This window comes from Adelges cooleyi, unplaced genomic scaffold, assembly GCF_023614345.1.
Source record: "Adelges cooleyi isolate 19-005CV unplaced genomic scaffold, UGA_ACOO_1.1 ACOO_flye_CR_arks_rails_tigmint_CR_PRNA_247, whole genome shotgun sequence".
NCBI classification, from domain to species: Eukaryota; Metazoa; Arthropoda; class Insecta; order Hemiptera; family Adelgidae; genus Adelges; species Adelges cooleyi.
Genome location: NW_026095912.1, coordinates 5,067,355 through 5,094,662, shown reverse-complemented (window position 1 = coordinate 5,094,662; position 27,308 = coordinate 5,067,355). Strand labels below are relative to the sequence as shown.

At 28.8% G+C, this 27,308-nt stretch overlaps 3 protein-coding genes across 4 annotated transcripts; 1 reads left to right on the top strand and 2 right to left on the bottom strand.

The window, feature by feature from the left end:
- The first annotated feature begins 1,047 nt into the window (after positions 1-1,047).
- LOC126836497 (ADP-ribosylation factor-like protein 1) lies at positions 1,048-3,748 on the top strand. The gene is made up of 4 exons (XM_050569973.1): positions 1,048-1,297; positions 2,783-2,999; positions 3,076-3,187; positions 3,256-3,748. The coding sequence occupies exons 1-4, from the start codon at positions 1,294-1,296 to the stop codon at positions 3,463-3,465; spliced, it is 543 nt and encodes a 180-aa protein (XP_050425930.1). The 5' UTR covers positions 1,048-1,293; the 3' UTR covers positions 3,466-3,748.
- A 2,629-nt stretch (positions 3,749-6,377) lies between these two features.
- LOC126837100 (histidine decarboxylase) lies at positions 6,378-20,578 on the bottom strand. 2 transcript variants are annotated; one of them, XM_050570899.1, is made up of 18 exons: positions 20,527-20,578; positions 15,063-15,130; positions 14,270-14,442; positions 14,087-14,200; positions 12,956-13,078; positions 12,425-12,559; positions 12,207-12,350; positions 12,044-12,110; positions 11,089-11,251; positions 10,884-10,954; positions 10,274-10,293; positions 10,055-10,153; positions 9,509-9,692; positions 8,987-9,148; positions 8,597-8,752; positions 8,359-8,502; positions 6,870-6,911; positions 6,565-6,669 (listed from the first exon to the last, which is right to left on the bottom strand). In XM_050570899.1, the coding sequence occupies exons 2-17, from the start codon at positions 15,088-15,090 to the stop codon at positions 6,904-6,906; spliced, it is 1,791 nt and encodes a 596-aa protein (XP_050426856.1). In that variant the 5' UTR covers positions 15,091-15,130; positions 20,527-20,578; the 3' UTR covers positions 6,565-6,669; positions 6,870-6,903. The 2 variants fall into 2 exon arrangements, with proteins under 2 accessions (XP_050426855.1, XP_050426856.1); XM_050570898.1 differs by lacking the exon at positions 6,870-6,911 and having other exon boundaries at positions 6,378-6,669.
- A 3,680-nt stretch (positions 20,579-24,258) lies between these two features.
- On the bottom strand, positions 24,259-27,308 carry LOC126837066 (gustatory receptor for bitter taste 66a-like). The gene is made up of 4 exons (XM_050570807.1): positions 27,237-27,308; positions 24,738-24,815; positions 24,553-24,642; positions 24,259-24,379 (listed from the first exon to the last, which is right to left on the bottom strand). The coding sequence occupies exons 1-4, from the start codon at positions 27,273-27,275 to the stop codon at positions 24,314-24,316; spliced, it is 273 nt and encodes a 90-aa protein (XP_050426764.1). The 5' UTR covers positions 27,276-27,308; the 3' UTR covers positions 24,259-24,313.

The window sequence follows — 27,308 nt, the reverse complement described above, 5'->3', positions numbered from 1 at the left end:
AATTTTTGTTTTGTTGCCACTATATTTAGTTATACATTCATAATAATAGTTCATAGTTATAGTAGTAATAATAATAGTATAAATTAGAGTTATACAATATTTGTATGAATCGCTAAATACTATGGTCGTTTTTTCTAAGCGTTTTTACGGAGATTGCAATTTGATGTAAATTTCCTCAGCTTTATAAAAAAAATATTAGAAAAATTCCCAAATTTTGGGCAACACAAAAATAATTTTAGAATATAAACTCAATTTTAATAACTTTTTGTTTTACAAGAATTTTTACGAAAATTTGAGATTATTTTACATAAGAAACAGGTTTTTATTAAAATGTTTGATGGCCGAAGATACTATAAAAAAGAAGTGCCAAGAAAAAAACTAGAAATAATTTTTAACACAATGTCAATTTAATTGAAAAAGAAAAATCATTTTTTTCATCATAGACATGCAGTGTAATTTTCAAAAAAATTCGTGAGGTCGCTTCAATTGTTCGTTTGTGTTTGGCGATTCAAAAAACCAACCAAGGGTAAAAAATCGTATTATCCGCTGCGGCAGTTTCTTAAATATACTCTTAGTGTTTTGACAATAATTGTTTTATATTTTAATTAATACATTTTATGTATATATCTTATCATGGTTATTTTATTAGTTTTTTACTCATGCTCTGTATCATGTTTGTTGAGGTTTATTTTGAGGAGAGTTTCAGGGTAAAATATTATGAGGGCTTTAATCCCTCCTTTCTTCTCAATAATAGTGTAAAATAACAATATATTTTATTTCGTATACTAATTATGTCGGTGTATGTGAGTATTAGTGCTGCCCATTAGAATAATACGGTATTGGCAGCACAACATACACCAATGTCATGGTAGTCTCTGTTATCAAAATATTGCTGGCTCGTTTATTGCTAACTTCATACATATCTCTATATCATTGATCAAATATAAATTCAATTACTCTATTAAATATGTTGAAACACCTTGGATCTAGGGATAGAATATTTAATGAATTATGATAACATATCACTGACAAGTCAAAATGTTTACAACCGTCTATTCATTATTGTCGTTTGTCGTGTACAATAATTATTCAGCGAACGACCAACATCACTATCTTATCAAATTTACATATTATTCCATAATTGTTTATTTGATTTTAATATATTTTTCTAATTAACCATTTACTAATCTACACTTACTTCATTCGGTTACGTGCCGCTATCCGTTTACAATTGTTGTCAGTGATCTGTTTTAGTTGCAACCTTTACCTGAAAGTTTTTTTTTTATATTAAAAATGGGTGAGTATTGTTATGGATTATCTAATTTTCACAAGCACGGTCGATGCATAACAAGTGGCGTAATAGAGATCTATTTTCACTAGTGGTTAAAATGTCGACTGACACTAGAACCCCTGTAATATATTTAAAGTAAGAAAATTATTTTCAGATGTTAAACACCTCTCTCTTATCTCTCCATTTTGTGCTTCACTGATTACTTGGCGAGCAGATTGTTCGAAATTACCAAATTTATTCGCTTTCCGAAATACAATAAACAGTGTAACGTTAAAATATGTGTAGCGAACTTTTACCACTCCATTTCCTTGGCTAGGTACTCAACATTTCTGATTACTCTTACCTTAGTTCACATAAATGAGTTATCCTAGAATATTTGATTTTACACAGTGAAATTAGCACCTAATTTATAACATATATATAGAAGTATACAGTTGGCCGTAGTAAAATTCTAAGAGAAAAAAATAATAGTTCCTTGACATATGTTAGTATAAATTGGACTGTGGTCAGTGTAAAATTTAAGTTGTTTTTTTTCTGGACATCATTTTTTATATTAGACTGAATTTTTTCAATCTTGCTAATACGAGTTCTCTACTAAGCCATTGTTTATTTTTAATTATAAATTTAGGTACAACTTCTTATCAATAAATTGAGCTTTGTTTCACTTTTGCATTGTTACTTGGTAAATTTATCTTGATTCTCAAAAGCATTAAATATTTCAAGTAGGTCACTAATAACACAATGCATTTATTATTTAAAAATATGTAGACAATTAAAAAAAGCACAACTGGAGGTCCAACCCTTCCAAAAAAAATTTTTAATTCTTAATCTGTCTAAATTTTCTGAGAATTGCCTTAATAAAAGTGTCAGATGTTGTACATGTTAACATATTTTGATAATAAATCGTGGCTAGCGCACTAGCATATAATTATAATGGTTTTACATAACTGCATTACAATAAAAAAATCCCTGGTTGTTCTCCAAATAATTTTTTTTTTATTGTTTGTAAGACCACTAAATTTGTGTGGCACATTAAAAAAAAACCTATAATAGACTATGATTTTTACGATGATATTATGAAATGTTATTATTTGTATACATTTTATTAAAGAGATTTATTAAGAATAAATTAAAACTTTTTAATTATGTTTAAATTAAGATTGTTTTACTAGTATAATTAACCTAATTATTAATTAATTTTTTTTTTTAATAACTTTAAACTTAATAAGTTGGTTGTCTTTTTTAACTTATTCAAGTTTCATCAATTAAAATAAAGACCATAATATAGGAAAAAAATTATTTAACATTTAAAAAGACAATATTTTGGTTTTAGGCTGTTATCATGTAAACATTACTCTATTGTATACTCAGGTCTTTGGTGTGTGTTTTCATTTAATTAGTAAACGGTTGTATACATTTCTCTGATTTTTTTGGATTTCAATGTATTTCAGAATAATATTATAATTAAACATTTTGTATGTTTTGTTTTAGGGGGATTTCTCAGTTATTTTAAAAGTCTATTCGGTGAAAAAGAGCTAAGGATTTTAATATTAGGTTTAGATGGTGCAGGGAAAACCACAATTTTATACAGGCTTCAAGTCGGCGAAGTAGTCACTACCATTCCAACCATAGGATTCAACGTTGAGCAAGTTGTTTATAAAAATATTAAATTTCAAGTTTGGGATCTTGGAGGTCAAACGTCAATAAGGTAAACACTTTTTACAATGATTATCATGTCAATGATAAATAATTGTAAGTTGTACACATTTTTTTATTTTGTTCAGACCTTACTGGAGATGCTACTATTCCAATACAGATGCTGTAGTTTATGTAATTGACTCTGTCGACCGAGAAAGAATGGGTATTGCAAAAGATGAACTTATGTACATGCTTAAAGTAAATTTTTTAATGTTTTATCAATTACGATTCAGAAGAGTAATTCAAATTTTTGTATTTGTTTTTAGGAAGAGGAATTGCATGGTGCTATATTAGCCATATTAGCCAACAAACAAGACATAGAAGGCTGCATGAGTGTAACTGAAGTACATCAAGCCCTTGGTTTAGACTCGTTGAAAAATAGAACATTCCAAATTTTCAAAACTTCTGCCAAAAAAGGTATAGGCCTCGATGAAGCAATGGACTGGCTTTGTAGCACGTTACAAAATCGTAAATAATATTTACGTTGATGTTTGTAATTAGATAATTGTGTACAAAATAGTTTATCTTATGAAATGTATGATTATTCAAATTATTAAAGCTGTGATATTTGCTTCATCCAAATATTAGCCACAGCTTAAGAAATAGTGTTTTTTTTTGTGTCAAAATTTTACTGATTACATATATATTATATAAAATTTGTTATACATAGTTGTATTCCTTCATTTCATAAGTGGGCAGTTATTTTTATGCAATTATTCTCCACTGTACATATATGCAAACTACGTATAAATAAGTATATATTAAGTATATATAATAAACTTAAAACACATTGTATTATTTATTTTTTCACTATTTTGAATTTTACTATTTTATTTAGGAAAAACATGAGTTATAAATTACTATTTTTTTATTACTTTGTTTATATAATAGTATATTTTAATATAATACCAGAAAAATTTTAATAAAATTCAAGTTATTATTACACCAGAAAAGTGATAAAAAAATTATTTTAGGTTAAGAATATTAAATTTGTAAAAAAAAAAGTAAAATAATAACATTGATTATAAATAATATATAATATTTATAATCAATGATAATAATTACAAATGGTGAATTTCTGTTTTCAGTATTGCTAAACCTGTTATTTTTTTAGTACCTACTAATTCTTTACAACAAATTGACATAAATTAAACATATTCTTATAGTTACATAAATATTTAAATTGCCTCGGAGACGTTTATAGGATACCTTATCATGTCTATTTCTTAATATTATCAGGTCTCTGCAACGGTAAATAGAATTTTACCTACTACCTAGTTTATATAATAATCTCTTTTAACATCTTAAACTTCATATGCGTTCTCTTATATTTGAAATTAAAAATTCCACTACTTGTAAATAAAATTATGTATAATATGTTCAATAACATTACGAGAAGTACTATGGAACAATTATTGTTCTTTTATGGATAACTGTTATCCATTTAAACTATCTATTATTACATATCTATTAAAGGTTACTATTAAGAAAATGTAAAATGTGTATTTTAAAAGCAATGATAACGAGTGACTTTAATTTAATTTGTTGTATTAAACAATTTTCTGCTCTTCCAGCAATAACATGGGATCGTCATGTGTTCTTCCTCCTTATCACCATAAACATCTTTATCTCTTCCCCTCCCTCCCTTAATTTCCCCCAATTCCGTCCGCTCTCCTCGATGACGGTTTGACTTGAAGCAAAACTAATTTGTTCCCTAGAGAAAAGACACTTAGACGTAATATGTTATATGTTTGACAACATTATTAGAAATATATTTTGGTTTAGACTTAAGAACTAAGCATGACTGATCGAACATAACACAAAAGACTTAGTTAAATAGTTATAGTTATTACCTACATTGAGTACATAATATGATTACAAGTTAAAAATAAAAAGTATAATTATTAATAAGTAAATAAAAATGACTGACAGGTCGTTGTGTTAGATTTACAAAAAAACTTGGATTTCAGTTTATAATTCTGGTAAATAACAGGCAATTAAACGACTAACAAACAATATCGAGAAAGTTGCGCATACAAGTTGGAAGTAGGTAAGTAAGACAAATTGTATTATTTTAAATTTTATAGTTGTTTAGTTGACTTAATAATAGGAAAATATTGCTATGTAGGCACAAAGATGTGATAAAGCCACGTTTGAAAACTTTTCTTAAACAATGCCTATAAATATTCCTACTAAAATGAGAAATCTATACTTAACTAATGTTATAATGAGGAATATGCCTATTTATATTTTATAATAAAAAGTAACATTAATAATATTATAATAGTGTTATTAATCGTTAATAATAGTATACGAGGCATGTTCAGAAAGTAAGTGTACTGAGGCTCTCATGGCCGTAAAAAATATTTGCTTGCTATGTTGGCCACATTGCTGTATAGCTTAACTTCTCCCCTTCAAAACAAGGTTAAAACGAGTTCAGTACGTTAAAAATTATGGTCACAGGAATTTTTCTCGTGAAACATGTCGATCGAGTCTGCCGCCAAGTGCGAAATCCTCGCCAAATCCGCGAAATCAAGTGAAGAGCTTCAAAGAGTTTTCGGAACGCTAGGAACTGGGGTGATGCCACTGTTCGGTCTGTGTCTTGGTTTTAGGCGTATAATTTGCAACCTAAGTTTTATCTCCAGTAACAATACACTTGAAAAAATCATCACTCCCACTCGTTTTAATCTTGTTTTGAAGGGAAGAAGTTAAGCTATACGGCAATGTGGCCAACATAGCAAAAAAATATTTTTTACGGCCATGAGAGCCTCAGTACACTTACTTTTTGGACATGCCTCGTATAATGATTGTTGTCTTCGTGCCAAAATTGATTAAATTAAAATTAAAACTTTTATTAATGCGCCTATATTTTTTTGGTACTACTATTTTTTCATTATGTAAGCCATGAACATATAATAATCACAATGAGTAAATGTATTATAGTTCTAAAAAAAATTATTTTGAGACCTAATTAGTTTCCAGCAATTTAAAACGTATTATTTAAATATTATTATTATAATTAACATTAATTACTTTGATGTAAATATTGGTTAATATGAAAATTGAAATTTACATACCTAATTCAGATTTTGTATTCTATTATATTTTCTATAAAAGAATGCCTTTATTATGTATATCAAATTTGTTGGACTTAATTTATCAAAACGATTTTGATGACATATAATATTTGTCATTCTTGGAAACCGTATAGAAATGACATGACTAATATTGAGTTCAAAGTTTGACTCAAACTTTGTCTAAAAAAAACTTTTTTTTACTTATCCCCTTAATTGATAGAAGCATATTCTATTTTTTTTTTTGCATTTGATTAACATGGCAAATTTTAGTTTTTATTTTAAAAATAGGCTACCATTAATTGATAGGGTAAGCTGTACTATTTGGTCAATTTTGGCATAAGAAGACATGTGCTTTTTTGTAGTATCTAGCCATTTTGTCAATAAGGCTTATTAAAAAAAATTGGTAATAGTTTTTAAAAAATGCGTTTTTTTTATGCTAAGCGTTTTTCTATATGGAATCAAGTAAGTCGACGTTACTGCCGTCTTCTATCAAAGGACTTAAGCTGGTTTCGTGTTGTGCGTGACGAAGAAATCTGGTTTTTGTGAGATTTTTTGGTTCTCCAGTTTTTTCATTTTCATCGTTCCAGTTGTCAGTCACTTGATCTAAAAAAAATAATTTCAAATACCATATAAGTAGGTACTAGCTAGTAGGAGTTTAAAAGGACAGTGACATGTTGAAAATTAAAATTCAATAATCTGTCTAAATTCCGTCATGGGCTATTGTTTTTTTACAATTATAGGTAAATTGTAATATGCATTGGCTGATAACTTCATTTCTAATAACTTTGTTGAAAACAGCTTACCATGTAAAAATTTGGATGTTGTTGTTAGAGGACCTCACACGTCTGTAATTTTAAGTTTAAAATTAGCTATTTTCTTAACTGCTCTATTTTTTGTTTGTAGTTAAAATATATAAAAACCATATTATACACAGTATGTTATCGATTATTGTTGATATTTAATTGTATGAAATTAACTTTTTCCTTGTTTTTAGTTTTTTACTTTAGTAAAAACTTTATTAACTACCTCAAAAAACAAAAAAACAACGATGCGCGTCGTTTATATTTGACGTATTTTTTTAAATGCTACTAAAATTCTATATTTCTGTCACCACTACAGGCAAAATAGGACAGTTCATAGCGGATCATTAATATTGAAGAAAAATAGTGGAAACGTTGGTAATAGACACTACAATAGAACAAAACCAAAATATAAAAAAAAAACCCCATCGTTGTATTAAGAAGACGTCATACAGCCAACGTTAAAATATATACCTACGCAGAATGCGTTTTACAGCTAGTAAAACGCATTCTGATGATTTTAGAGTAAAAATACGAATAAAAAAACGAAAGATGATAAGATTTTAAAGACAATTTCGTATCTACTTTTTAATAAACCTAATATTCAGCTTAATATTTAACATTTAAAATTACAATTTTTTTTTAAATAGCTATAACTTTTTTCACATTGTTATTTTCAAAATTGGACACGACATTTTTTCTAAAATTCTTTCGATTTTATAATAGGTGTTTTTTCTCTATAGCAATATTCCTATCATATAAAATTATCATTAGTAAATCTGAATCTAGTCTCAGATTTTTGTAGAACATTAATTTGTTTTTTAATCGACTCCAAAGTTGTAAGCAACTATCGAACGGAAACAGTTTTTGTTAAAGTCAATAATTACCAATTATGGTTAATTCAAAAATCAGTTCTGAATAAAACAAAGCAAACAGAATAAACCCTGCTTTACTGTTCATAGAACATGCTGTAAGCACCAAAAAAACGTTTTCTTTGAAAAAAGCTGTGGAGGCAGATGTATTTAAAAATATTTACATGGTTTATAGTTACACTTATGTTTACAAATTGACTTTGCTAACGTTTTGGAAGAACAAAAAAAAAATCAGTAGTAGCGTAACATGCAGACGAAAAAGACCAATATTAACTATGGGAATGTAAAAATGTTATCCAGAAAAACCCATTACGCAAAAAGGGTGGCAAGAGAAGCAATTGAAATAGAAATATCTCCACTTTTTTTTAGCAGGAATGAAGGAAACTGAGTAAGAAGTTCTCCATAAGTATAGTCTAGTTATACAATTTAACTGGAACCTTATCAAGCTCAAAGTAATACATTTTTAAAGCATAAAATATCTTTAATAATCTTAAGTGGCTTTTCATGATTAGTAATGTTGTACTAAAATAGTTATGATACTGTCGAATTCCTATAATAGAGAATTTCGGTGCTGGACAATATTAGACCTAAACCAAGCCGTGTGAATACTTAGTATTTACCATTATTGTCTTCCAAAGGTTTGGTTTTGGCATCCGCTGACTTTCCCGAAGAAGACGGAATCATTCCCTGGACTAGATCCATTCGGGAGTCCAAAGAGAACTGCTTGCCAGACATCAGAATACCACGGATCCTCCTCCTCATAGCTTGGATAAGGGCAATGCATTGTTATTAATTATATGTAACGACACAATATTATGAAAATTGAATTTTGATTTAAGAAGTCACGTTTGTACTTACAGGAACTGTCCTTCGTTTCACTTCTCAACAGCTTCCTTGACCAGTCGGCTCCGTTGTCGAATAACGCAGCGAAACTACCGTTGACTACTTTCGGTGACATAGGTGAGTTCGCCAACAGCAAACTTGCCCCAAAGTTGTTGTTCCAATTTCGAGTTTCTACAAAAAAAAAAGAAAGATTTTGTAACATTTCATTACAAATCATTTGGGCTTGGGACTCTCAATATGTACATAAAAATCTGAAGAACTCTATGAAGGCCAGCAGATAATAAAACAGATTAACTCAATAAAATAAATAGTAACACATCTAGTCTAAACGAAATGAGTGGTTCAACACACGAAAGCAGTGGCGGACTGAGTTTTTTAATTATTTGTAATTGAAATAAAAAATACCGGCCAATGTGACTTTGGTCTTGTTGAAGGACGCGTCGGAACCGTGGATTTTGTATTCGTTAATGATTTCGGTGGCAGTGGCTTTGATTTCGGCCCAGTCTTTTGTTATGTCCAAGACCGTAGTGTATTGCGAGGTTACTGTAAATCGAATAACGTATTTCCCTAGAACGAGAATAAATATTTTCATAAAAAGTGCATAATGTAATATAGTAACATGAAAATAATTGTCGATAAGCCTATTCGAATGTGATCATTCTAGACGGTCTATTACTCGACTTGACTATTTTATGACTTGCGACTTTTATGTCCATAGTTTTCATAATTACTTAATCGACCCATTATGAAATAGTGACTATTTAATAGTCTTATAAAGTGTGAAGTCCGAAGGCCTATTGTTTTAAACCTTGACAAGTTACAATTAGAGCTAGTCAGAACTTTGTTTAATCGCTTTGCCAATTTTACCACACATTCAAAATCAATTATCGTTGACTACAGTATTATAAGTAATAGCTAATGTGTTACCTTTGAGAGAAGCCGGTACACAGTGTATTCTTCCTCTTGCGTTCAAACGTTTCAACAGTCTTTCGGTTAGATGGTTTTCACCTCGCAATCGAAAAACTACCAGACCCAAGTGTCTGGCGGCTGGTATTTCAAATCTCGTGTCGTTTATAACCATGAGTTCAAATTTTTTCGCCAACTGTACGCCCTGAAAAAACAATCATCTTAGCATGAAATGATGAACGGTGAATTGGTTAAATGAAACTGGGTAAATTTGTTGACACAGTAAATGATTTGGAGAATGTCACATCATTTATCATTCATCACATCATATTATTATTATGTCACTTTTTTATTTGGAGCACTATTAACAGTTAATTTAATTTTTTTACCTAAAATATAGTTTAAAAATATTTATATCACAACTTACATGTACGGTAAAATAAAATGCATTTAAAATAAATAAAGAGCTATAAATTATGTGGCATTATAAAACAACTTGAGTCGATGAAGATAATTTAAACAAGTTTTATAAACTTTCTTTGTATATGGTTTTTTTTTTTCACTTACATCCCTTATATGCTTCTGGAGACCTTTTATTCCGTAACTTCTAATCACGAACCACAATTTCAACGCTCTAAACCGTTTGCTCAACGGTATTTGCCAATGCTAAAATAGAAATCGAACAATTGATATTTTACTAGATAAAACTTATTTTTTAAATTTTATGTCATAATAAATCAAATATTTAAAAAACAAGTGATGGCTGTACTTCTATAAACTACTCACCATGTAGTCAATCGCAAGACCTAATTAAAAATAAAATAAAACCATTAAGGAAAGATTTAAAAATAGTTTGTCTTTGCAAATCAATTTTTGTAAGCAGACGATAAAAACAGAATATTAATATCAGATGTGTACTAATATTGCATAACTAAAGCGCCGCGTTAATTTTTTTTGACAAGATCTATTTTATTTGAGAATAATTTTGAGTACTACACTTTTCTCAGTCGATTTAAATTAAAACTTGCTTAGTAAATATTTCAAATACTACTTCTTATGTTAAAAATCTAACGTAGATGTTGATTTCTGTGAAATAAAAAATGATTACATAACTTTTATTCATTCTGCGTTATTATAATAAAGCTATTTTTAATCATAAAATTACTACATTTTACACTACATTTATATATCAGTATATAAATTTGTTTTTGTTTAACTGATTATAGAATAACTTCAGTGTTATTAAAGAATAGAAAATATAATTGATGCACTTTTAAAAAATGATCAAGTTTTAACAACATTTGCTATTATGATTGGAGAAGTACTTAAATCAACGATATTATTAATTTACGCAGACTATTTATTTAGACATGACATTTTTATGTACGTCAATTACCTGAGTTTTCATGTTGCAAGTACAAAGGCTCCACGTTGAACGTCCTATGGAGGTGTTCACTGTTTTTTACCCTAGTAAGACGTTATAAATCAAATAAACCAAAAACCAAATATGGTTTCACGTTAAACCGCATAACCGGTTTTATCCAATACAATATACTAAGCTATCTCTCAATATACTATTCTATCTATGTTAGAAATATTACCACATAGCCGTGCAATCGAAATGGACCATCATCCATTTGCTGGGGTTGAACGCAATTGAGTCGGCGTAAGTCACACCAGAAAGCCAGTGACGAAACTCCGGGCAAATAAATGCTGTGCCAGCATAAGCCGCATCTATGTGGAACCACATGTTCTCTGCTTGACCTATAACGCAAAATGTGAATTTATTTTTTAAGTGATACGATTTGTTTGCCTTATTAAGGGCACGCTAGCAGAAGTCAATACGAATATCTGTAAAATTAGAAACCTACAAATAATTTGTTTTTCTCAAACTAAATAGATTTTATATATATATATATATATATATATATATATATATATGTTTTTCAAGAATTAAAAATAGTAGGTATTATCGTTTTTTTTTTGTTAACATGAATTTTGGAAAGTCCCGCCCTACTCCAAATTCAAAAATAGTATGCTGTATCAGTGTTACTTAAAATCAATTTCAAAGTTACGCGTTAATGAAATAGGTTTGTTTTAGAGAAATAAGTTTAGGAGTTAGTTTTGTTTTTAAAAACCAATCTTGAAACGAACAAATATTTATCCACTTGAGGTAGTTTTAAAAAAAAATTTACTTATATAAATAACTATTGTCTGTAGTGTAACAATTAAAGTTTTCAATTTATACTTACAAATACATGTACTCTTAGAATTAAAACTAGTTAAAGGACGAGTAGATATTTTGTTAGGTGTGCTTTTAATGCGTATTAAAAGTAGGTAGGTCATATCTTTAGTGTCATAAAAATTAATAATTGCAGCTTGGAATAAAATATATATATATATTTTTAAATTAATGTTGACGTGGTTGACTGGATAAACCATTAAAATATTTGTTTTGTATTACGATTAAAAATTTTTATTCTAAATCGCTATGTGCTGTGTCTGTTGTGTTAGCCGTTAGGTTAGTGGTTTTGAGGTGCTCGCAAGCGTACTTACAAATAGGGCCGAGTTCTTCGAGTTTGTCGAACGCGCATGCACCGGTCGTACCCAGAGTGGCACACAACTACATTGAAATGAAATACAAAAAAAAAAACCGTAGTATCTTTATAACATTATTTATTCAAATAAGCAAGCCCTATTAGACTATCCGAGTACTCACGAAAAACGGTATTAGCTTTTTTTTTTTGTCGGCGGCAATGGCTTCTTGTAGCTGAGGACCTCTTAACGATAAGGATTCGTCGCTTTCGACAAAGCGCATTTTCACCAGACCGATTAAACCGGCTTTTTCGACCGAAGAATGAGCCTGTAAGACATGCGGCCCCGTTACAACAATCGAACAAAAAAACGTTATTTTCCCCTCAATCTTTCTGAACGTACTTGGTCCGAACAATAAGCCACCAGTTTGCTGTTGATCTCCACGTCTTCCAGGTCCGGGTCTATTTCTTGTAAACGGCGTATGGCTCGAGTCCTGGCCGCCAGCAAACACACAAACGTCGCTTCACTAGACGTAGTCTGGCCACAGCATGACATATTACACAAAAGTTAGTGTTGGACATTGGAAAAGTAAGATTGTGCAGATAAGGGGTAGGCAATTTAACGGTTCGACAGAACATTTGGAACTAGATTGAAGATGTATGTAACGGAATTATGCTAAATATTAATTAATGATCTGTTAAGTAAAAGATTGTACAAAACACAAAGACTGGTGGATGACTTTTGAATCGCAGAAAGAATTAAGTGATACAGTCTTACTTTTTAGGAGACTTGTGTAGGATGGGAAGACTAGCTGGGAATTGGACCTAATCGAATGCAATAACTGTTGTTCGAAATGTTGATTTCAGATTTAGTCATCATTTGAAAATCGTTAAGCATAAAAGTTTCATTGGCACAATAACGTTTTTTACTCACCTGGATAACACCGCCACCCATGCTCTCGTTGTGAGTATGCAAAAAACTTTCGGGCAGACCGATCATCTTGCCCAACCAGTTCATCACCAAAATTTCCAGTTCTGTACATGCCGGGCTGCTGGCCTACATGGGGGACAGGGAGGTGTCTAGTTAATGAGACTCTTTCTATAGAATTATTTAGATTAAAAACTAATGTTAAAAAGGCAATAGCCAATGAAAACGTTAAAAAATAAGGTCAATTTGTTAAAGTGGTACTTAAACATACTACAAATTGTTTTACAAAACATTTGTTAAACACGTGTTGACGATGAGTCATCACTTCCGGGATGACGTTGCTACATAAGTATAAATGGAGGTTGTTAGCCCCAAATAGGTCTCAGTTTGTTGTAAGCGGATTATACTGCTACGGTATATTAGTACCGAAGTACGCTTAAGTGTATTATATTTGTGGTTAAGAGTTGGTCAGGTGGTTAAGAAGTTATTGTGTCTTCAGAAAACACACACATCAATGTAAATCTTATGCTCCAATCATTACTAAAGTTATAATAATTGCAGCACAAAATTATGAGCTAATCGGTTAAAGATATTTGCCATTTTTATATTTTTATATGAAAACCAGCCTAACCTAAATTTCTTACATCTAACTGCTCGCAAAGATCTCTTAAGTTTCGTCTTTTAGCATCGATGCAGAGCTGGGAAGGAAATTGGTTTTAAGGTAATGTTTAACATACAAACACGATTCATTTTAAATAAAAAAATCTGGAATTCATAAGTAAAACACCCAAATACAGTTAACTTTTAAAATTTATAAGTAATTATCACGTCAGTAGAATACTTATTTTTAACTTAGTTCGTTTAAATTTTTTATTACAGCAATTATTGTTGAGTGAAACAAAAGAAAAAAATCACGGGCTTTATCATTACTTGTTTACAACTCCTTCAACGGTTTTTTTTGAACGCCTGTTGTAAATCAATCATTAAAGATTTCGGTTACAAGTTTAGTTAGTGTAAATTTATTGATCTAATACTTCATAATAACTATTTCTAGTTTTATTACACATTAGGAGTATTTTTGTTTGAAATATTTCTCAAGGAATATTATGTCGCAAGCCCGATTCCGTTATAACTTACCCATGTAAAACCCAAGCAGTTGATAGCGTCAGCCAGCATGTCACCTAACAGCGACGGAAAGGAGTTCAACGCCGGGAAATACGCGTGCATATGAGGCGACTGCCAATGTGTTATCTGAGGATTTGATTGATGCAAATGAAACAGTATAGGAAATCAAAATTATAAACACATTTCTATACTCACGCCGGGCATCACAATGTTTTCCACGTCGTCCATAATGTGCTCCCAGCATTCGGGATCAACTGGCGCGCTGTCAGGTGTTAAGTTCCTCAAGTATCCCGGACTCACGTTCGGGTACACTCGTCGCTCCCGGATTGTCTCCAAATAATTCGCTATGTAGTCCACCATCATTTTACCTAAGGGGGAATATTCAGTGTGTAACTGGGATTACCAGGGCCATGTCTAAAGTGTCCAAAAACTGTTTTAAGACATTTCAGAGTTGACTTCCTCTTCGCTCAAAACGTAAGACCACTAATAAAATCGTCATATGACTTCTAATGTTTTACCGAAAAACCCGTATAACACGTACGGGTTTTCCGAATATAGTAGTGACATGAACTCTTTTTCGCAAATGTTTGACCAAACACTATCAGAAACACATAAGCATTGATTATATAATTATAACCAATGATACGAGCTAACCCCATGTTAACCATCAGCTATGTCTCAAAAGTGGAGTGATGATACCCTATTTTGGATTAAGGGATTTTGATACCATTTTACACGAATTACTTTTATTATTTTATCATAAAAATTATATTGCACCGTTAACCTCAACAACTTAAAACAACAAAATATTATTTGTGAGAAATCTATAAAAAATTTTATATTCATATGATTTTATCTTTATTATATTTTAACCAGGAATTTGTTAAACTAAACAAACTTAGTAGTTTTGTAAGCTAAAATCTTAGTTTTTATACAAGTATTATAATAATTTTGTCGTCAAATATTAAAAATAACATATTCATAATACCTCTATTCCTATATTCATTGAAATCCATTGGAAGCGTATTAGTTTCACTGAAGGCTATACAGTTCGTTCTGAAAAAAAATTATATCAAAATAGGTATATGATTTTTTAATTTGAGTTTTGCGATCAGTGTTAGAAACATAGCATAAGAAGTAGTAAAAAATAAAACAATAGTTATTGCGCTGATATTACTCAATTAAATAATTGACAAAATTGTCTGTGTTGCTCTTAATACAAAACATTGCCGTTATCAAATGTCACCGTATAAGATTTTTATATGAATAGAAAACGCCTGACTTAGAAGACACAACAGATAAGTACTAACATTTCAAAGCTAAAATATTTTTCTATTGTCCAAGCATGTACAAATGTGTAAATCGTATAATTAAAAAAATGTGGCTAAAATTAATTTTTCCTATGTAATAGTTTAAAAATGGGTAATTTATTAAGTTTTTGAAGTAGCTGATTTGTAATTTGCTGTTAATCATTTTCGTCTAAAATGGAGGTGGGTTCAAATCCTTCTAAATGCCTTTAGGTTCTCAAAAAAATATCAGTAACCAATAACGCATAACAACTAAGTAACGTATTTAATTTCAATTTTTTTAAGTTTTCAGAGAGATTTTTTTAAGAACGTATAATATACGTTACTTATATATATTCTTTGATTACACCCTAGTCGATGAATTTTAAAATACACGTGCTGTACCAAAATAATTAATTTTTAATTTTATATCTTAAGTATTACAGCACTTAGTTATTAATAAATAAACCACATATATTTATTTTCGATCACCATTTTTGAATTCTAGACCACTGTGAAACAGCATTATGAAGGGACACAAAATATAACTGCTGTGATTTAGATATTATAGACAACTTATATAAATGATAAATCTGTATTCGGAATTTAGTAACGGTTTAACGGTCAGCTTTTATGCGTTTTTACAGGTTTTTATCATATTAACGTTTGACAGCGGCGTTTACTGTAAATAATGTTATATAATTTTGATTAAATAATAAACGATCGGATGACAAAATATAATAAATAAGTACCTATACATAATATTATTATGTGTACAATTTAAAATGTGATGAGTGTAAAAAACACAATCAAAATGTGTCAGTTAATAAATTGAAACGTCTTAAGTAACGGACGGCGACGCTTGAGCGTTTGGCGAAAACACTTATAAGATTACTTTTGGATAAACATTAAACGGCGGTAATTTGTTAAGCGCCGACTTCACCTGGTACCTGATAATGATACACGTATATAAAAAAAGCTTATTGACAAATAACGTTCAATTACTCTTGACGACCGTTATTTATGGAACACCGTTTGGAGATTGTCTTTTTTTTAAGGGCATTATTAACTCGACAATCGTTAATTTACACTTGGGACCCGCCGAGTCTTGGGTACTACTTATGAGCGCGCACTACCAATTACAAAAATATCAATTAACAAAATCAAATAAATTGAATACAACTATTTTGCCAGCTTTGTCGAGTATATGTAAATCGGTAATTAATAATAATAATTATTATTAGAATGAAAACACAAAACCATTTTGCATTCCAGAAACTAAAGAAAAATAGTTCACATTTGTTACAGTCGAAAAAAAAACATTCAAATAATTTTAAAGTAGACAAATTTTCCGTTATAATAGATTCAAGAGTATCATTTAAAACTTATGCAAATATAATTATACAACCACTGTTATCATACGTACTTAAATTAAATAATAATAATTTCAATATTAATTAGTTGAAAGTTATTAAATCAGTATAATTTTGTGTTTTTATTCTTTCTCTGGAAAATCTTTCATTTTCATGGTAGTTTCATTTTAATTTGTATAGATAATATTATGTTATTCTCTAACGAAATATGTGTGATGTCCCGAGGTAAAAAAATTAAGGGGGGGGGTTGGGTATAATATTTGACAGTTATTATAACTACTTATTCTTAAATGTTCTCTGTTGTGAGCACAGCTGTAACTACAAGTTATACAATACAATATGATTGAATCACAAATGGAAACAAACAATTGTCTATAATGACTTCAAAAATAGTACCTATTTAAAAATGTTCTCTTTTAAAAAAGTATTTTGGTAGCATTGTCATTTAATTGTCCGAATTTATGAAGAGATATTTTTTGTTCTGTTTTGTATTTCCGTAATAATAATTTGACAAAATTAAAAAAATTCATTAGTCAATTTAATGGTTACCTAACCTAAACCTAACCTAACCAGTATTTTGGTCGATAATAAACAAATCGTTTTAACCGCCGATGAAAAATGATTTTTGTGTATTCGAAAAGTCAATTTATGTACAAATGTTTTTTTTCTAATAAATTATATTCTAATTATTATAAGGGGGAAAATTAATTTTATTATAAATACAAAAATTGTACAGCAGTGTTGGAAGGGCAGCCTTTGGAATACTTATGCAATCAAACTCTGTCAATATAAATAATTGGAACTCCAAGCGTAACGTATTATTATATATATTTATACATAGTAGACTATGGTGTTATATAACTGTTTAGAGTTTTATTTTCAAACACTAATTGATACTTAAGCCAAGGGTTTCTACGTTTTCTAGTTTGAATTTTGGCTTGACGTGCTATTTTGGTATCAAAGTTTATTTTTACGCCACAAATACTGACGTAACGCACTTTTTTTTTTTTTTTTAATAGCCTTTATTGACGTAACTCACTTTAAAAAAAGAAAATTATTTTTAAATAGATAATACACATGTTTGCTGTACTACCGACGAAAAAGGTAGTAGTAATTCGACTGTGTTCTTCAGAACTTCTTTGGTCGATTCAAGATCCACCTTATTCGTCGGTTATACAAAAGACGTGAGATATCAGTTAACAAATAATCGTTTCTAAAGTGAAAAATTACTTTCTCATAGATGATTAATTTTACAATAGTTATATTTCGTCCTCAGGCGACCTGTTATAATATATATATATATACACGTGTACTACACTCCGGTACAAAACTGTGATATTTTCTTAAGCCGATTTAGTTTTTCGTAAGCATAGTAAGTAAGTAGGTACAATATTCGAGTATGCGCGTCAAATTGGAATATTATAATATTTACACCATTTAAACGGAACCATTGTGAAATTCAAAACTCGTTAAAACAGAACTGAGAAACCATAAAAAAAAGTCTAATGTGTAATTTAATACAGGTAATCAATATATTAGCTTAAGGCAAACATGTCCCTAAATGTAATACATGCAAATTTTAACGTGTAAAAATATGTTTAAGATAATATAGATTTTTCACTCAACGCTTATTAACTAGTATCGGCCACTGAACTCTGGGTAAGCATATAATACCTACCAAGGCATAAATTCATGTACAGTCTTAGCTCTTTCCGTTCCCATTTAAGACATTAATTATCTTTTCCTTTGTTTAATTTGATATTGATAATATTTTATTTGAACCAAAGACCCTAGACCAGTTCAACAATCATGTTCCTTTATTTATAAATTACTATTTTCTCTTTGTTTTTGTTTTTTTTTATTTAACAAAAAAACCGCGGCAGCTCTGGCCATTGGTCGTATTTTCTCTTTGGTTAGCATATGAAAATAGATAAAATATCAAATGTACAAATTCTCAAAAACACATTTCACAGTTTGTGTTTGAATGTTACTTTATCTACAGCACAAAAATAAATATTTATATTTTTTTGATATAGTACAAGCGTATTAAGGGCCCCGTCTGAGACTATTTATAAAGGGGCCAAATATAGTCATTATTCAAGAAAAAAAAAATGTGTTAAATAGAATTCAACTATGTTAAATTATTTTTAATTTAATTCGTATGAGCTTCAGGGTATATTCAAGTACAATTTTTTTTTACGAGTTTAGTTATTTTGGTGGTGAAAAATGACTTTACTGGACTTAACCGCTTTGTAGAGTAAACCGATTTTAATAACTTTTTTTTTCGTTTCAAAAACACTTTTTACAGTTTGAAACATCTCAATTTTTTTTATTTATACATTAAAAATGTAAGGTAAAAAAAAAAAATAAACATTCAAACGTTTTTAACAATACACAGAATTCAAAACTTAAAAATCGGTGATCAATGCGGAATATACATTCTTCCTTTTTTATTTTAAACTGTTTTATTTAAAAAAAATAATAATCGAAATTGATCGATGCGACGTGAAGTTTTTCTTGTAAGTATGTTTTTGTGGTAAAAATACGGGTCATAATTATTCCTTAAATGTTATGTCTTAAATGATTTTATGTACTGCTTAAAATACATACCTTTTTTAGATATTTTACAAATATGAATTTTATACTTTGCTATCAGGATAACAGATGTCAGATTTTCTAATACGTTTACTGAATGTTTGTTAGTAATTAAAAAGTTCAAGTTTACGTATTCAATGGTATTAGACAAAATTTGTATAAACTGTGTGCTTGATTATTCAATAAAGAATCATTGCTCAGCAATGCAAGTGAAATTAATCATTCAGTCAATTAGTAAGTTAAAAGTTAATGTTAACATAACATATTTTTTACGCTATAATGTGTCATTGATTTTAGAATAGTCTCATAATTGGACTTTATAATAAACTTTATTGGGGTTAATAAAGATACTAAAAATTGAAGTCAATGGTAAAGTTATAATAATAAAAAAAATAACAAATAAGTTAAATATAATTAACATATTAGAATTTATGAAAACAAATAAATTTCAACTTTATTATAAACAAATACTATATACTATATTAGATTTATTATTTGTTAAATAAAGAAGACGGTTTAAATTTTAATAAAACTATACTAAAATACATTAAGTACACAGGACACTATAAATATAAGGTTCGGTAAATATATCTACAGAAAAAATAATTTATTAGTTTGAAAATAATTTTTTTTTCTTGTACCTAAGGTAATTAAAAAAATGATTCGCAGTGAAGTATTTGTGTTGTTGCATATTTCGATTGTTATATAAAATTATTCTAATTGTTTTATAATCGGATTTTTATAATAATTACTTAACAAAAGACAAAACAATTTTTTTTTGCTAGTATTATTTATTTTGTTTTTATAAAAACTTATATTTACCTATTAATAATTTTGTCACTATTAAACTTAGGACCACAGATATATTTTGATGTTAATATTTTAAAAGAAAAATGTATTATAAAAATGTTGTCTGTAAAATCGGATCGTATATTTTATTTTTATTTTTTTTCAATGCGCTTTTTTATTAAATATTTACAATTACAATGAGAAACATGTTTGATACCTAATGTGAGTTGTGATGAAACATATTTTTTTTCAATTTTATTTTATTTTTTATTTTAATTTAATAAAACTCTATCTAAATAAATTGTAATGCCAAATTAATATTGCATAAGTAGCAAAAAAAAAAACAACAACAACATTAATACTTTATAAATAAATAATAAGCATGAATAAATAAAGTGAGTTTCATTACCTAGTATCCTGGAAGGTCTGAATGTCCTGAAAGTTGGATCGACTTCCTTGGATCAGACGGTATGGAAGAATGCATAAAAGACGGTCTTGTTATAATATGTTCGCCGCCGTCTAAATTCGAGCGCATGCTTTTGATAGCGCACCAATTGACAGCACAGATAAGCTTACACCAGTCATGCTTAAACTTGCTCCGGTGTATACTAAAAACGATTTCGTTTCAATAAACATAAGTAAATCAACACGATTATTTAAAAAAACGTATTACAATAATTATTGAACAATAACTTATTTATTTTTGTAAATTATTTTTTTCTAATATTGGATTGACATACATTTTAATGGTACCTACCTATACGGTATTCTTTTTTGATATTTTAGACTATTTAGGTATAATTAAGTAAAAATTCAAACAAAACTAATACATTTGAGAGCTAACGAGTTTGTATTTTTGAAGTTGTGGCATTGAACGCCCACTTCTGTCGTGTGTCTCAGTAACTGTCATAAACAAATAATTGTGTTTTTTTCCGTATACAAATTTTAAATTATCATTTATGAAAAAATCGATTTATATACATGTATACTATATATGCATATTTTAACCTCCGGCATTTGCGACCTGGATTTCTGGGTCCCAATATTTTGAAGGAACATTGTATTGTCATTTAAAATGAGTGTCTGTGCCAAGTTTCAGCCCTCTACGACATCGGGAAGTGGGTTAAATTAATTTTGCAAGATTTGAAAAATACCCGTACAAACGTACGTGTTAGCGAGTTAAAGAAAAGCATGTTAAAAGGTAAAATATAATTATTTGATAGTTTTTAAATTTTACGTTAATACAAAAAAAAAAGGGTTAAATTTATGAATAATTATATATTTCAAAGGAAATAAATAGATAGTAAATATTAAAATTGTACGTCAATTTATGAATCTTTTTATTTTCCTTACGATGAGTATTTTTTTTTTTTTTTTGTACAGAAAAACTGTGCTTGAAACTAATTTTGAGCACCCGTTTTTTATCCCTTATGGTATTAGTTTTTTTATTTATTTCAGGTGGTCACGAAGACCGATAACGGGCAATTTGTAGTTTTAGTTTTTGGGTTTTAAGAATTTTTTAAGTTTTTAACTGTATAGTAAAGAGGAAAATGTATGGCTTCGGACAACATTATTTCGAGTCGTGTTACAAATCAAATCCCTTATAGGATGGTGTAGTAGGTACATCCGCACAACTTGTAAGTTATTAAAAAAAATCTAAGTTGGGAGGAGGGTAAAAACAAAAAAAGTTGTAAAAAATTGAGATCACATTGTATACAAATAAACATGAATTAAATGTCTTATTGAACTCTATGAGATATTGAGTGGCCCATGATAAAAGAATCACCTTGTATGTGTGTGTGTATGTGTTTGGTTTTCGTTAAAAATGTATTATATGGAAATAATCACAATATTTGACGTTCAATATGTTTGTGTTTATTACATATTGTGTTCAGCCCCTATGTGCGTTTTGTTTTTTATTCATTTTGTCGCACAACTGAAACACATTAGAAGAAACGATGTACGACTGGACAATTTAATAATGCAAACAGTACATAGTAAAACGTCGAGCAAAAAACAAATAGCATTACCATTTTACACACCATACAAAACTCGGTGGCATAACATAATCGAAAGGAAGTTCTGCGATGCTTTCAATTCTGTGTAATAGCCGTATTAAGTAGCTATATAATGTACAATAATAATATATTTTTTCGAGTTTTAAATTCGTTAGTTTAATCACATTCATTTTTTTTTTCAACGTCAATTTTATAATAATTAAATTGTAGTAGTATACAATAATAATTGTATACCTAATACTATAATGTAATATTATACACACAGGTGTCTCTTAAAGTTTTACAAAGCTCTAAATTAGTTTTTTTATTACCAATGCTCTTTGTATACTTAAAACTCTTACTCTTTGTAATGATAAATGCAATTCACTATGTTTAAATCGTAGAATCAACTGTTTTACAGTGTTTGTACTTAGTTGAATAACGACCACGAGTTAATATAATTTTTCCAGTATATTTTAAATTCCCATCTAATCTAACATAAATAGTTCCTAATCATGTAACTGTCATTGAATTGCTCTTTCCACACAGGTTTTTATTCAACAATACAGAAATAAATGCATTTTTTTAATTCGTGATATACTTATATATTTGATTTTGACGATCATTAGTTCATACAAAATATATTTTTTAATATTTCATAATTGTGCAAGTACCTGATAATTTACACACATACGCTTACTTTTAAAAAAACTACATTTTAATAATATGATAAGATAAGTGACGCTTAAAAAAATGCCGCAGTGTTTTTAATTTGGATCAATCTTTTTCCACTAACCTTTTATTAATATTACAATTTTGTACACATTGATACTGTACTATAATATATTTTTAACTAGAAAAAAGTAAGTATTATTATATTTAAACAACTTAATTGATTAGTAGTGTTCTGCTCGATTGTATGGCTCACTTCACAGACACATCGCATACTTATCAACCTTTGTATTTTGTTTACTTATTGTCAAGAAATTACTCCAGACTATCGCAACTCATAATACTTTTGTTTAAGGTGATATTAGTAAAATAACATTACAGCCCAACACATATTATATAAAACTTAACCAACTATTTCCTGTAAGAAAAAAATGGCTCTCCGATGAAATATAATAGAAATAATAATGACTAGGTATTAGCCTTTCCGTTGGTATATCAAAGATTTATCTGTCAGACATCTCGTTCGACTTAATTACTCCCATGTGAATCGTGCCTTCTTAGCGTCTACCAGCATATACACAGACAGTATAAATCCATTGGTATCATACGGTTCCACCGATGAGTTTAGCGTTTTAATGCGAACGGGCCAATTATTATAAATACATTGTTAAAAGAAAACTCTCCTTAAACTGCTTAAATATGATACATACCACAACTGATTGGAAAAGGACTATAATATATTTATACTATTTCAGACTGACCTAGAAAAATAGAATTTTAGGATTGTCTTTTAAAATTGTTCATAGTAGGTATGTAAAAATTACTATAGTAAATTTTGGTAAAAAAATATGCAGCATTAAAAATGTTTTTTTAGTAAATTATTAATATCTTACTCATTTAAAGAGTTTTCAGAAAAATATGTGCAAACAATACAACTGTATAAACCTCTTTACTCCATTATATTTTTATAGACCTGAGTGTAGTAAATAGACGTTTTTAAATTTGATCTAATATACATATGCAGGGTGTTTGTGTTGTGTCTCTACTCATAGTTCTTTTGCGATATGAGTATTTCTAACTTCACCAAAAATGTTTTATTTTATTTCAGAAGATATTTATAATAATAAATAATAATGTATAATTTTAATACGATTTTTTTTAAATATTTTAAACAAGAAATTTGATACAAATGAAATAGATATTAAACTTACTGAAGTTTTAACGGGTATAGATTTGGAACTTTATAAAACTACTTGTAATTTTATACAATTTCTAGGTAAATTATTTATTTTTTTAAATGTGTGTACAATAACTGAACCCATATGGTTATTTATAAAGAAACGAATTTTACACTATATCTGTGCCTACAGCCGCAAAACAAATCACAGATACATCAAATTACAGATCATAGATTATTATAACGATTTTTCACTTTTTCTTTAATCAATAATTTTTTTTATTGTGACTACTGGCATCTACAAATATTAAAAAAAAATATTTTTTTAACGACACTGATTTGTCTCGGTGTTACTTTGGAGCTTTTGAACTGTACTGAATGACGACAATCAAATAGGTTGTTGCTAGTCGAATTAGCTGAAAAAGTCAAATAGCAATGTTATTTTATAGCTTTAATTGTGATCAATTAGAACTAGTGGTGATGGTTGTTAACAGCAATAATAATGGAACAAAAGATAAATTTTTGGCATAATATAGGCTATTATAATAATCATTGTATTAAATTTGATAGGATATATTTTAATATTTACCCCGTGAAAAAACGACAGGTTGACAGAAAAGAATCCGCAAGCCGACATGTTTATGTTCCTGTTGACTATTTGATTGGTAAACGCATTAATCTGAAATCATTTACCATTAGGAATATTCGCATTAAAACGTTGTTGAAAACTAAAACAAGCAAGTGTCTAATTATTTAGGTGTTATAATATTATACCAGGATGATATTAGAAATGTCATTCATGTCACCGCTTGCCAGGACGTTCCTTAGTGATATTTTAACTAAATCTTCTGCCTGCAAAAAAAACAAAAAATGTATTATTTTTTACAACTCACGTTAAAGCAATTATACAATTGATCATGTATCTAAAATATTAAATTAATATATATTTGAATAAATATATAATATATGTTACTATTTTTAATTTTTATATTATTTATTTATGTGATTTGTATATGAACCTAAAAGCTTATTTTTAAATAAAAAAATTCTTAAACTTTTTGGTAGGTCATATATTTACTTATAAACTCTTTATACTCCACTATCTCACTATGCCTCGTCACACTTTGCTCATTTTTTGTTACTTAAATTCGTTCAAATAAAAATGGTGTTGAAATTGTTATTTGGATTGTTGTGCACATACAAATAATAATGTATTTATTATTTGAGTTTGTATTTAAATAATGTCTAGATTTAAATAAATCACTATATAAATATGTCATGCACATTTGTACGTTTTAAAAATGGTTCTGCTTTACTTGGGTATTGTGCAGTTTCTAAAATGTTTAAAGAAACGACGATTGAAAGGTAACTCAGCTTATACACTCCTAGTACTATTTTTGCTATTTTTAATTCTGCACCGACTTTTTACAGGAAAATAACAGTCATAAAAACAAAATTGATACAAAAATATGGGTAGGTTGAACAGGATAATCTAATTGCGCATTTATAATACGATACATTTTTTAAGGCTAGAAAAAACGCAAAACAATAAAAATAAAATCTTCCCAAATTGTTTTTTTTTAAATACATACTTTTTGACATTGAACAATTCTTCCTTACCTTTAAAAATTGTAAAACCCCTTGCTCATATAACATTATGAGCGACGGTAAAAAGTTAGAAAGTAAATGCTTTTTGCTAAAAAGAATTATTCAGAATGGTGTTAAATGAGATCAGTATTAATTATGTGTTTTACTAAGAAAATCGTTTTTATAAAACTTTGTACAATTTATGTTTTTTTGGTCGAAATTACCTAATTTAATAAATATTTATTTAAGCAATATATACATAATCTTAGGGCCAGATTGGGATTAAGAATGATTATAATATAATATATTTATTTTATATAATGTGAATTGTGATAATATGTTATTGGTGGTCATGTTCCAAAATCTGTTGTGTGCAAAAATGTGCAAAATAAAATAAAGTAAGTTTTCTTGTTGCATTCCCATACTTTGATCTCGTTCTCCGATTCACCTCATTTTACAGTACTCGGCTCATACACTCCTGGTACCGTTTTTGTCAATTTTTCCGTTACAAATGCTGCGACGTTGACGCCGCCGAAACGGATGCGGCATTACACGGTACTATCGAAGAGGGCAAATCCACTGAGCTCTAACGGGAAATCAAAAAGGGCGAGTCACCCTTAACCGTAACTATACTAAGATACCAGGAATACATAAGACAGACATCGTCTTTAGCAACTTGCCACGCCAGAACAGCGGCACTATCAAAATGGCGGGAATAGTTTAAAAACGAGTTGTTCGAGATTGTCGAATTTTGCACAAAATTACTGAAATGTTTATCTAAAATTATCTCTATGTATTATATGTATATAGAACATAACTTTATTTTAAATATAATTTCGTTTAAATAGCATATACTTTATACCTAATTTATTCCGTTTCCATCTAAAAATTAATAACAGCTGTACGGCTTTGTCAGTGAAAAAAATTACGAGTATACCCTCCTAAATTTCAAGTTTTTTTTACTTTTTATGTCAACTTTAAAGAGATAATGCCGGTAATAGAAGACAGTACTATTGTTCTTATCATCCTAATCATCATTCATTATCATGCTGTAAAGTTTATACAAAACTTTTACAAACAACTTTAAAAAAAAAGAAAAGATTTAAGTTTTACTTTTATTTTTATTTACTTTTAACACATTAATTATATATTGCTCATTTCATCATACTTATTGCTTTTAATTTTTTTAAATAAACAATCTCTCACTCCCTCTCTCTCTCTCTCTCTATATATATATATATATATATATATATATATAATATTATATTTATATATGAAGTGAATGGGAATTAAAAGTAATATAGTAAACATAGATTAACTGAGGAAATACATCATTAAATTTAATACCCTTACTTGCTTTGCTGTGGCTATGTGAAATGAAAGAAAAAATATGTTTTTTATTGTAAAGCTAATTTACAAATTTCAAATCTCTGCATTGATTATAAATTCAATTTGCGACCTACAATTCACCTCCTTAGGGGTGTTTTTTTGAAAAATACTTTCTTATCTCACTCCTACACCACTTCATATCACCTTATCACCCACTTTTGTCTGATAAGTATCTTACCCGTGTTAATTTTAATCAGTGTCCCGGAACTGGCTCACATTTATTTATTATAAAATGTATTAGGCAATAAAAGATAATATATAATTAGGTAATAATTAGCCCCCTTAATATTTACCTACCACTCGTTTGAGTCTTTCCGCCCGGTAGGATACGAACATCACACGAATGGACACACATACCAGCTGGCACAC